Source organism: Thamnophis sirtalis, unplaced genomic scaffold (genome assembly GCF_051295495.1).
Source record: "Thamnophis sirtalis isolate CommonGarterSnake01/CBP01778 unplaced genomic scaffold, rThaSir2_p1.2 scaffold_11, whole genome shotgun sequence".
Classification (NCBI taxonomy): Eukaryota; Metazoa; Chordata; class Lepidosauria; order Squamata; family Natricidae; genus Thamnophis; species Thamnophis sirtalis.
Genome location: NW_028261391.1, coordinates 58,270,045 through 58,282,937, shown reverse-complemented (window position 1 = coordinate 58,282,937; position 12,893 = coordinate 58,270,045). Strand labels below are relative to the sequence as shown.

At 39.5% G+C, this 12,893-nt stretch overlaps 1 protein-coding gene across 1 annotated transcript in view; it reads left to right on the top strand.

The window, feature by feature from the left end:
- The first annotated feature begins 1,346 nt into the window (after positions 1 to 1,346).
- The window catches only part of SHTN1 (shootin 1), an 82,233-nt gene continuing 70,686 nt past the window's right edge, over positions 1,347 to 12,893 (top strand). Inside the window, exon 1 of the mRNA XM_087725872.1 lies at positions 1,347 to 1,560. Coding sequence (XP_087581998.1) covers positions 1,503 to 1,560 — 58 coding nt within the window. The 5' untranslated portion in view covers positions 1,347 to 1,502. The remainder of the gene's footprint in view (positions 1,561 to 12,893) is intronic.

The window sequence follows — 12,893 nt, the reverse complement described above, 5'->3', positions numbered from 1 at the left end:
AAATCTGTTTCTCTGAGAAAGGTTATGATTGTAGATAAGAAGATAACAATGTTATAGCAGACAAACAAGCAGGATTTAGACCAGGAAGATCTACTACAGACAAGACAATGATATTGGAATTCTTAATACAGAAATATCTTTGTGGATCTAAAAGCACCCTGCATGCAGTTTTTATTGACCTTAGGCTTGCCTGTCTTTCAGTATCTAGATTAGTTGTTCCCAACCTGTGGGTCAGGACCCCTTTGGGGGTCGAACGACCCTTTCACAGGGATCGCCTAAGACCATCGGAAAATACATATTTAAAAAAAAAATACGGAAAACATAAAATAATTTTATGGTTGGGGGTCACCACAGCATGACGAACTGTATTAAAGGGTCACGGCATTAGGAAGGTTGAGACCCACTGATCTAAGATGGATACTGTGAGAAAACCTGCTAGTTACCAACAGGGGTGGTTTGCTTCGCGCATGCTTCACCAGCCATCACTTAAATGTCCCTGAATAGAAAAGATGAACTAATTTGAGTTTTCGAGTTCACAAAGCACTTTCTTCTACAGGTTGTTCTCAACTTACCACAGTTCATTTAGTGACCGCTTAATGTTACAACAGCACTGAAAAATATGACTTAGGCTCGTGTTTTCACCGTTACGACTTTTGCAGCATCCGCATTATCATGTGATCAAAATTCAGAAGCTCGGCGTCAATAGAACTGTTGCTGAGTTCCCGGGAAGTCACATGATCCCCTTTTGTGACCGTCTCGGGAGCAAAGCGAACGCGGAATCCAGATTCACTTAACAACCGGACGGCTAACTTTATCAACTGCAGTGATTCACTTAACAACTGTGGCAAGAAAAAGGGCATTGCAAAACTCCCTCAACAAATATCGCACTTAACAATGTGGTCCTAAGTTGTGGACTAACTCTACCCTGCGACTGGATATACCTGGAAAAAAGGAGCAAAAGAGCATACGCCCTGCTGTATTTACTAACACGGGTGTAATATAACGCTGTTGAACCTAAAGCTCTATAACAGTGTTTCTCAACGTTGGCCCACCTGAAGATGCGTGGACTTCAACTCCCAGAATTCCCCAGCCAGCTCTGCTGGCTGGGGGATTCTGGGAGTTGAAGTCCACGCATCTTCAGGTGACCAAGGTTGAGAAACATTGCTCTATAATAATGTAGCCTCATCCTCCACCTGCTGCCCCCTTCCCGCTTCTCTGTGCCAGGGCCCTAAAGGCCTACCCAAGACCGGAGGGAAAAAAAATCCCCGTTGCCTCCGGCGCAAGAAATCTGGCTTTCGCACATGCTCCAAGAGAAGGCCGGGCATGTGCAGTAGCCTGGCAGAGAGGCTGCTCGGGGATCTCTTCCAAGCGCCCGCCTCAAACCTCGCCCTCTCCGCTTGCATCCAGGTGCGAGTGGCGCCATTTAGCCGCCATCGGGGCGGAGGGAAGGTGGCGTTTCCGGGTACCCCTCCGCAAGGCGCCCCGCGGGCCGGAGAGGCGAGATGAGCGGCTCCGAGGAAGAGAAGCAGCTGGAGCTAATCAGCAGCCTGAAAGAACAAGGTAAGGCTCCAAAGCCGACCGGCTTAGCTTAAAAACAGCCCTTGCCCGACAGCGCCCTGGCCAAGCTTGTCAGCGGCGCGCTTTGGCTTCTGCTCTCCTTTTCGGGGCGGCTCGGAAAAGCGGCTTCTGTAGGCAAACGGGTCCCTTCGCCGCGGAACGGCCTTTAGTGTCAGAACCGAAGCAGCCGTGACTCTGGTGACCGGCCTTTCAGGGTGGGGTGTCACCTCAGAAACAGGAGATTTGTGGATCCCATCTCAAGACAGCTGTTCGGTGACCGGCCTGATTCTACGCGGAGATCTACTGGATCCAGATTTCTTATTCCTCTCTTTCCTTTTCTTTTGCCTCCTTTGGGCGCTCTCTCTCTCTCTCTCTGCCTATCCCCTTGGGCCCGCACTGCAGGAAAATGTTGCAGTCCACCCACTTTCGTTTGGGAACGATTTAACCGAGCCTTAATTTACTTATTTAATCAAGGCTTAACTTATCAGTATTTTTGTATGTGTGTGTGTGTATGCCGGTTGGCCTGGCAAATAATAATAGATTCTATCCATTGGGTGGATTTGGGATTAAATAGATGAAATCATCTAGAAACATCTTCTCACTTACTCCTTCTTCCCTCTTTCATTTACAAGAGTTGTAAAACCCTTCGCAACTGAACAAAAAAGTGTCCAGGGAAATTACTTAAAAACAAAAATAGAACTGAAGATGTTTAAGACTTTGCTTCAAAATTTAGCACTTCAATAAGTAATACATTCCTGGATAGGAAATTAAATTTAACTCATAACTTAGTGCTTAGCAGTTTTTAATGCTTGGGTGATCCGGCCTTTGATGCTTTGGGCTACAGCTCTGAAAATACAGTCTCCTAACTTGTGAGTTTAAGGAACAGGCAGATGCTTAAGTGCTCACTCAGTGACAAAATGGAATGATTGCAGTCCAGCTGATCTCTTCTTCTATCTCAGGTTGTTTGTGGGGATAGCAATGGAAAGGAATGGAGAGAAGCTAATGTTCTTAGAAAAGAAAGTAGTATTAATGAGATTAATTCACCAGTACAACTGAATAGATGAAATCATCTAGAAATATTTTCTCACTTACACTCACGTACTTCTTCCCTCGTTCATTTACAAGAGTTGTAAAACCCTCCACAACTGAACAAAAAATGTCCAGGGAAATTACTTAAAAACAAAAATAGAACTGAAGATGTTTAAGACTTTGCTCCAAAATTTAGCACTTCAATAGATAATACATTCCTGGATAGAAAGTTAAATTTAACTCATAACTTAGTGCTTAGCAGTTTTTAATGCTTGGGTGATCCGGCCTTTGATGCTTTGGGCTACAACTCTGAAAATACAGTATCCTAACTTGTGAGTTTAGGGAACAGGCAGATGCCCCCCCCCCACCTTTCTTGCTGTCTTGTGAGAGTTAAAGTTCATTTTAGACTACTCTTCAAAGCAGTAATAACTCTGTGAGTTTCAGTTAGCCTACTCTGACTTGATGCCATGTTGTTTTGTTTATTATGGTACTTAACAGTTTAACAAAATCCATTCAAACGAATATAGACCAATAAACCAATGACGGGAACCGTTTTTGGCCTAAAATCTTCAACCTAGACCAACCACTGACATGAACCCCATACAAATTTTTATCTGGAGTTTTACAGTCTCTTACTCATTCATGAAGCCTTCCAACATCCTATGTAACCATATGTCTGCAGGTGGAATAGACAATTTCTTTCCCAATAGTGGAGTGGGCTCTCTTTTTAGTGCTGAGAAGATTGGATATGAAACTTTTCGGTTTTGTTAACGCTGAAAGAGGGGTGCCTTTTCAAAACTCAGTGGCAGGGGGAAAGGCATAAGTACAGGAGAAGAGAAGATAGTTCTTCCCTTGCTATAAAAAAATTGTGAAAAGGTTAATCTCCAATGTCTTGAACTGAACTGTGATCTTTTGCAGACAAACTATTTGTCCTTCTAAGCTACAAACTATGCCAGGGGTCCTTAACTTGAAATTTGCAGAACAGAGTCTCACAAAATAATTGCTATAATAGTGTGGCCAAGTATAAAACTTAATTTATCAGTAAACAAGGAAAAACACTAGGCACTCATCATTTTCTTTTAAAGAATTTTTGATTTGATCAGGCGTAGAGACATTGTTTAATTGGGTGCTTTGCTTTGCAGCTTGCTAGCTTCCCATTCCAGCCACCATTTGGCATTCTGAATCAGTTGAGATGCTCCACTTTCAAACTTTTTTGTGAAATTTCTGGGAACTTCGGGATTTCTATGCAGATTTTGCCTCTCGGTGGAGTTTTACATCAACAACTATAATCAAATAATATTTCTAGTTATTAATAACCTAAGCATAATCTAATACAATCTAATAGAAGAAGTTGTGTTTTGAAAGATTTCCAAATGTGAGCTTTTTATTGTGATAAAGTAATGAATTAAGTAGAATAAAAAACTTTAGAAGAAAAACTCTAGTCAATTAACAATTTTCTCAAAGAAGCACCTTAAAGGTATATATAGGGAGTCCTCGGCTTGTGACCACAATTGAACCCAACATTTCTGTTAAGTAAGATGTTTGATAAGTGAATTTTGCCCCATTTTATTTCCTTTCTTGACACAGTTTGTAAGTGGATCACTGTAGTTAGTGACACAGTTGTTAAGTGAATTTGGCTTCCCATTGACTGCTTGTTCAGAAGGTGACAAAAAGTGATCACATGACTCTGGGATATTGCAATGTGTCATGAATATGAGTCGGTTGCCAAATGTGAAAAGTGGTCATAAGTGCTGTTGTAACTTTGAACGGTCACTAAACAAACTGCTGTAAGTCAAGGACTACCTGTACTGATCCAGCTCAAAGGTAGCAAAATGTGTGGCCCAATCAGGAATGGAAGGACATTCCTGATTTCTGAGACATTATGTATTATATTTTTAATTTAATAAGGATAAAAATAAGAGAAGCCATTAAAATATAATATAAAATAGTGCAAGTTTAAAAAGAAAAAAAGTTATTGCACTCTAGCCAACATCCATTAAGAGTTATGCTATTTGTAAAATATCAAGTCAAGTTTAAGATATAGACATTCAACAACAAAGCCCAATTGCTTGTGGTCCCACCTGTGAATTAACTTTGGAGAAGAAAATTGGAGAAGTAGCTAGGAGAAGCATCTTACCAGTGGCAATATTTTATGGAATTATTTTGGGAAGGGAAGTATGGTAGTCTCTTGTACTGGCTTCTTCAGCGTATCTCAACATGTATCTATTTACTCATACATGTATAGGATAGTCATTGGTTCTAGATCCAGCTTTCTCCCTACTATACATTTTTAAAATGAACATTATTTTAAAACATTGCTATTCTTTTTGAATAAGGGACAAAATGTGTCATGACATCATTATGCAAAAACCACAATTTGTTTAGTTGTGGACAATATTGTGACTGACATACATTCGTAAGAGCAATGTTGAGTGTTGACCTCGATAGAGATAGCCATATCCTTCACCAAAGCAACAAAAGGGAAAACATGACTTAAATGCAAAACAAAAAGAAGATATGTGCAAAAGACTAAGGCAGATTCCTCCCAAATTCACCTGACTATGGGGGTCGGGGTGCGGGGTGGGATTAACAAGTCAGACTTGTATGGTTCTATTATTATAGTCACAATTAATAAAAGTAGTTTTTGCTGAGTAGAATTGATTTCTTGGTTTGGTCTAAATAGCAGGACTGACACATAGTGTCTGTGTACGATATCTCCATATGTTATTTTGACACAATTTTAGTTGTAAGGCAATATTTATGGGGTGTATGTAAAACGATTGAGTAGAATTAATGGATGTGATCCTGGTCAAACACAGTTTTCATCACTTGGTAATTTAATATCTTGTATGAGTGTTGTCAAAACTGCACTGTAATACATTCCATATATTTATGGAAATATACCATAGAGTGCTCTTCAAATATATCAGAATACACTGCATAAATAATGCAGGATGGTTAAGTATTTATCTTTCCTGAAAGTTTGCTTGATGTATCAACGTTGGGTTTCAGAAGAATACATTGAGTACACCGTTAGCAAGGCCTGTTCTCATCCTACCCAATAGCTGGATAGGAAAGGTTCTAATCATGTAACCCTGGTACACGATTTATGGTCTTTCATAAAGGACAGGACGGGGTGGCTCAGTGGCTAAGACACTGAGCTTGTCAATCAGAAAGGTCGGCAGCAGTTCGGCGGTTCAAATACCTAGCGCCGCGTAACTGAGTGAACTCCCTTTACTTGTTCCAGCTAATGCCAACCTAGCTGTTCGAAAGCACATAAAAAATGCATGTAGAAAAATAAGGACCACCTTCGGTGGGAAGATAACAGCATTCCGTGCGCCTTTGGCATTTAGTCATACCGGCCACATGACCACGGAGAAGTCTTCGGACAGTACTGGCTCTTCGGCTTTGAAACGGAGATGAGCACCGCCCCCTAGAGTCGGGAACGACTAGCACATATGTGCGAGAGGAACCTTTATCGTTACCTTATACAGGACACAACCCACAGATATGAATTGGAAAGACTTGTTGCCCTCTCTATGATAATGTAATAAAGTATTATTTCAGTTCAGGTTACAAGGATTACTTCAGTTCCCACCCTGGCTGTCTCTTAAAAGATACAAAAGGTGGGGTGGGATGGTGGTGTTTGGATTTCTAAATGAAAATATTTTGTTGAAATTGGATGTTTAAATTAAAATTGAATGTAACATTTTCTTAAAGCAATGTATAAAATGTGAATATACCGCAAATCTATTATCATCACTAGGAATTGTTGTTCCTGTCGTTTTGTATATGCATGCCTGTTAACAGCAGTGTATGGAGGTAAGAGATAACATACCTGATGAGTCCTATTCTGTTGACATGGTATGAGCACAACACATACAATCAAGTCCTAACCTCCCCCCTCTAAAGTTGCAAAAATGAAAAAAGTCAATGAAAAAAGGAGAAGATACACAGGGAGAAGGAGCCTCCATAAATGTAAGAGAGAAGGGAAGGAAAGAACAGAAAGTGAAGGAAAAAATGAACAGTTCTGCAATATGTATTCCAAGCATCCTCCGCTGACTGTTGAAGGAGCACCTGTTTAGCAGTGTCTAAAAGCATTTTTCTCCAAGAATATTGTGTAAAGTTCCTATTACCATAGAACACTGAAGTGATATTTTAATTTCTAACCGAAGAAGTGTGGTCTTCTAGTAAGAAAATATTTGGTTTTTTTGTCTGTCACTCTCAAGAGTGAAGTGAGAAAAAAAGACCAGATCTCAAAAGCCTATTAACAAGCAGGAAGACAGAGATAAAGAAGAAAACTGTTAACTGTACCAACCAGTTGACTTAACAGATGTTGCTTTTATTTCTAAATGTCGCATTTAGACTTAACTATCAAAAATATATGAGCGTTTTTTTAATGAAATCTTAGTTTTCTCTCTGTCTCTGGTGAGTAATAGAATTTTGCAAAAACATTCTATGAATGGTGTCTTCTGTGCATGGATCAGGGAGCATGTGTGATCCAAAGTCATAGTGCTTTATTAATATACAGATGCGGAGCATACAGGATATGTTCAGACAGGTGCTCCAAGTGAATGCAGTGGAGGGACAGAGGTTTTGGTTGCCCAGGAGTGTAAGGATGGGGGGATGCAGGTAATACCGTAGCTGGGAAACTATGTTTTAGTGAAGTGATAAGGGATGTAGATTGAGTATTGGGTCAGCAAGTAGGTTAGCACTTCAGGTAGATGAAGTGAGTGAGATACACAGTAGTCTTATATACCAAATTGTTGTGACTCAGCAGTTTTGCTGAGAGTTCTTTCGGGATCAAGATTCATTAGGCAGCTGGGAGTGGTTAGAAGCAAGTTTGGAGATAAAAGGACGGATGCTGCCACGCCCCAGTTGCTGGAATCAACATACGTTCCTTCCTTCCTTCGTGTGTTCCGTGTCTGGTACAATATTGCTTGCTTATTACTCGTGATTATGCCTGTTACATTTGGATAAATGCTTTGGTGTTTCTTGTAAACTGATCCGTGAAGACTTCGGAAGAAGTGCATATTGCTTGTAAGAGTGTTGTTTTGAATTCTTATCGGAGATTTATGTTTATGTTATTTTCTGGGCTCGAAGCCAGTTTGAACTGAAAACTGATAAAGACAGAAGTCCCTTTTAAGTTTGTCTGCCTGCGTTTGTTAACGGGCCGTGCAGGGGGGGGGTTGGTCAGAGCACCAAATAAATAAGTATAACAGTATCAATTAAAACCCAGGATGATTGTCTGCAGCAAGGCAGTGTCATACTGTACATGCATACAGATTGGAGTCCTGAACTATCATGTTTGCAATCATCTTATATTTACAGAAACTAGTGTCACCAGCACAAGTTAGAAGAGTTGATTAGCACTTTTTGCAAATTGAGATTTGGGCACGCAAGCATCACCTGAACAGGGCTATTATTTTGTTTGTTGGAGAAAAAAACTACATAGGAGAAACAAGTAATATTGCTATTTAAAACCCATTTTTATTATAGCAGTCGTGATTCTTCTATCAAATATTATTGAATTGCAATGTCTCACTTTCTTCATTATCAAGGATACTGGTTGTGACTGCTTGAAATTATGTTTCAGCAAGATTTGGAGTTTCAAAGGTTCCTTTTCTTAACCTGTAACAATAAATAGCCTTCAGCCATTGTTAAGTATATCTCCTTTTGGAGGCTAGAGTTGAGTAGCAGAAGGTAGCAAGGAATGTGCCGCTGAATAGTCACACTATCAATCACAGCCGCCAAAGTTAAAACAAGGATAACTTTACTTGCGTTAACAAAAATAAAGTAGGATAAACATTCTCCAAAACAAGCAATAAGTAGTCTTGAATTATATACACAGTCTATGATACAATACGTTGGTTTACAGATGCTCAACTCACGATTCACCATGTAGACAGTAACTAACATATAGAGTAGCCACCATCCAATATACAGTATTCAACTCCAATAACGAGCACGGAGAACATACAGGAACAACCAGGAACAAACAGTAGTAGTTCCTACTCCCTCTTATGGCTGATTAAAGCAACAGCATCCAATCACATCTCACTTGAGCATTTAGACAGATACATTATTTCAATCATGGCTTATATATATATATATATATTGCCAACCCAAAATTACATCCCTAACAGCCATCCATCAGTAATTGTACTGGGAAGGGTTCATTTCTTCGTTATTTTACAAAAAAAAGTGCAGGTGCAGTTTTGTTTGGTACTAAATAAAATTAAAATCATGATTCCCCGCCCCCAATGAAGAAAATTCACAAAAATGATTGCTTCTTTACATGTTTGTCTACAAATCCTAAAAAGTTAAACTAATATCCACCGATGGGGAAAAAAATTATTTCTTTATTTATTGGCTGCCAATCTTACCACTCTGGGTGACTTACAATATTAATTGTAATATTAAACATGTATCGGTATTAATATTATATCAGACAATAATAATATATTCCCTTTCCATAAAACGTACGTTCGTTCATTCATTCATTCATTCATTCATTCATTCATTCATTCATTCGTTTTGATAATTAAACATATCATGGAGGAGTGATATAAATAACTTTAAATTTAAATGAAATAAGCCCTGTCCCAAACAGATATTTTATTTTTTTCTATAAAAATGAATTGATAAATATAATTAAAATAGTATTTCCCCATCCAGATGAATCCCAGACGTGTTGGTCTACGTGCTAGAAATTGTAGGCACCCTTGTAAGGCAGAAGATTCAGGAAGGCTGAATTCAACATTGTGACATTCCCTCCACCACTTCCCCCCCCCTCCTTATAATTATGGGCATTTCACTAGACTAGTAATTGATCTAATGAATCAATAAGGTGAATTGCCATTTCCTTAAGGGACTGTTCTTGGGAATTATAACAAAAAAGGAAGAAGAGGGCAATAACTTAAGTATATAGGACACTGTTGTAGAACAGTGTCTGAATGATACCCACAAGGCTTTCAGCAGAGGAAAACAAAATTGGTCTTCAGTGCTTTAGTCCAGTGTCAAAAGTGTGAGAAGCTGAACGTTGCTTATGAAACAAACATATCTTAAATGAAGTTTGTATATTTATTCTGATACCACTAATTTCATTCATTGGAATACAGGATAAAATATAACACTTTAATTCAGGGTTTCAAAACGGGCTGGAGGGGACGTGGCCAGAGCTTGACATTACTCATATTGGGGGCACTAGTGAAAACAGGCTCCCGAGCTTGGTTTTCGGCTGGGGCTGCCTCCTGCAACTGTCTGCTAGTGACAATTGAGCTCGGGAAGACCATGCATAGCCCTCCTGAGCTGGTAGAGCACTGTGGCGCAGACCAAACCTTCGCTGTTTCCAGGGCAGTCCCTCCTGCCAGATCTAAGCACCCGCTGGCCAGATGCAGCTTAGTTTAGTTTAGTGAAGCTAAATACATCACTAATTGCATTGTCCAGTTCATCTAAAATTCCTAAGTCATCTGAAGGATTCCATTTGTATATTGTTTGGAGCATATTAATAATGAATAGCTCTTTTAAGTCAGTTTTAGTAGCTTTTTTTAAATACAGGAGGACAGAATCAGAAAAGGAAGACAAAGGTCATTGGAAACACAGTATAAAAATGCTATTGGACATGGGAAATGCTTATCCTGAACACCACAAACTCTTTTCATATACAGTAATTATACCTCAATGTATTTAGAATACATGAATTCATATGCACTCAGTTACTCAGTTTCGGTCTTTGGTTACCTTTATATGTTATGTTAATGCATTCTTAGATCCACTGTTATATTTTAATAGATGTTGTTTATGTGTTTATTTGTTATGTCAGTGTTATACCAGCTTCCAAGATTCCTGACAGTTTATTTTAACAACAACAAAAAAAAAAACCAAGATTAAAACAATTGGCTATGAAATACAGATTGTTATTCAGGAATCATGCAAAAATACCCAAACCCACCTAATCTCTGAATAATAATCTTGAAAAGTATTGCACTGTCTAAATTGTCTTGTAGATAGCTGATGGAGAGTGTACCAGGTGTGCCAAGTGGCAAGATGTTCTTGAGCTTTGAAGCTGCAAAACAGTAGACCTACTTTAGGATCTACATCCTCTTGTGATGACTCTTTGCTACATGAATGCATGAATTAGGCAGGTTCAACCGAGAGGATACCTAGGGCAGGGGTCAGCAAACTGCGGCTCTGGAGCCGCATGTGGCTCTTCCCTTCCTCTGCTGCGGCTCCGTCACCGGTCAGCACCACAATTTTGAGAGGAGCTTCCGGTGGGGGGGTGGGGGGGAGAAGCACAGTGCGCCAGGAGAAGGCTCTATGGCAAGGAGAGGGTTTTCCAGTTGTCTCCACAATTGATAGGGCTTTCGGTTATGACAGGTAGAGGAAAACGTACGCCGCGCTAGTAGGAGACTATGGTGGGGGAACTGAACTTCTGGTCAGCTCCAGAATTGAACAGGGGGCTTCTGGCTAGGAACTTTGTGGCTCTCGATGTTTTCTTTTCTGTGGGAAACAGGTCCAAATGGCTCTGAATATTTAAGTTTGCCGACCCCTGACCTAGGAGGCTCAGGAAGCAAACATTATAACCAAAACCAGCACTTTCAATTAGATTCAGACATGTATCAACCAGTGGATCAAAAAAGAGATATATAGCAACAGTCATCTACCATAACCGGACTACTACATTTTAGAATTGCACCTTCTGACTCATTTTCAAAGGCATCCCCAGGTAAATTTGCTACTGTAATACAAAATGATAATGCCACAAGTTATTGTCATCCTGGCATTCCTGGAGTGCATCAACCAGAATTGTGTTAAGGCACCATAGTTTTATCTGCTTTTGCAGCAGAAGCTGCAAGTTCAGGAAAATTCCTAAATTGTGTCTCTCCTTAGTCATTTAAAGTCCTAATATGACCTTTGGAACTACGATGTTTCTGGATAAGCAGTAATTCTGTTTTCAAGGAATTTATCAGAAATGGTTTATACCTATGTAATATGTAGTCTCCTGAAGCTGATTAAGACTTCTATGGTGTCTCTAGTTGGACTTGGGATTTGCAGTGGAACATTGCCAATGGTCACACAACCCTTTACAAGTTTCAGAATCCATTATACAAACGAAGTATTTCTTAAGGTTTATATTTTGTGCTTTTATTACAAAATTGGGAAGACCATGATTCGAAAGCCTCCAGACAATTCTGAAAGTAGGTTCCTCCTTCAGAGCTATTTCCCCCTTTTCAGTTCAACAATTAAAATAATTTGGCAGACATTTTCTAGAGGCAAGTCCTCTATTTAAACTACATTATATCTCTGCAATGTTCCTTCCTTTACTGTACTTGCTGAGTCACTTTGTGACAAATAGTTTCTCAGTCTACTATCTTGTTATATTTATTCCCTTCCACAATAATCATTCCATATACATATATTATCATCCTACTTTTCAAAATAGTCTTGCATTGCTTAGCCTTTCATTTGTGTTGTCATTTTGCAACTTGAATTGAATTGAATTTGAATTTATTATATTTCTATGCCGCCCTTTTCCCCAAGGGGACTCAGGGCGGCTCACAATCCAAGTCAGGGGGGGGGGGATACAAATAAGGAATAAAAAAGACGAACAGAACAATACACAATTTAAAAGCACACAACAACCATACCATTCGAGAGGGGACAAAAACTCATTAGCCCCAGGCCTGTCGGAACAGCCAGGTTTTAAGGGCTTTGCGGAATGCCTGGAGGGTGGTGAGGGTTCGAATCTCCATGGGGAGCTCGTTCCAGAGGGCCGGAGCAGCCACAGAGAAGGCTCTCCTCCGGGTAGTCGCCAGTTGGCATTGGCCAGCGGATGGAATTCGGAGGAGGCCTAATCTGTGGGATCTAATCGGTCTATTGGAGGTAATTGGCAGCAGGCGGTCTCTCAAGTACCCAGGTCAACTTCATTGACTTCCTGCACAGTTCTTGCTGCTGAATATTTAGCTTTTAAAAAATACATTAACTTTATTTAAAAATGATTTTAAAATTTAAAAATAATATTTGAATTTACAAAGAAAAACACATTTATTTACTTTTGAATGTTTAAATGCTAAATTTAACTATAATAGTCATTTTGCAGATATACAAGTAAGCAATAGGATGGTAACATCCTATACATCATAATTAATCTTATGAATGAATAAATGTAAGAATGAATGGCATCATTAGCATTGTCTTTTCATAGGACACAGTGGAAGAAACTTATCTCAGTTTAATTTTTAAAAAGAGAGGAAATTTAGGGAATTGTTGGCTAATAGTATTTTCATACACAACTGTATATCTCG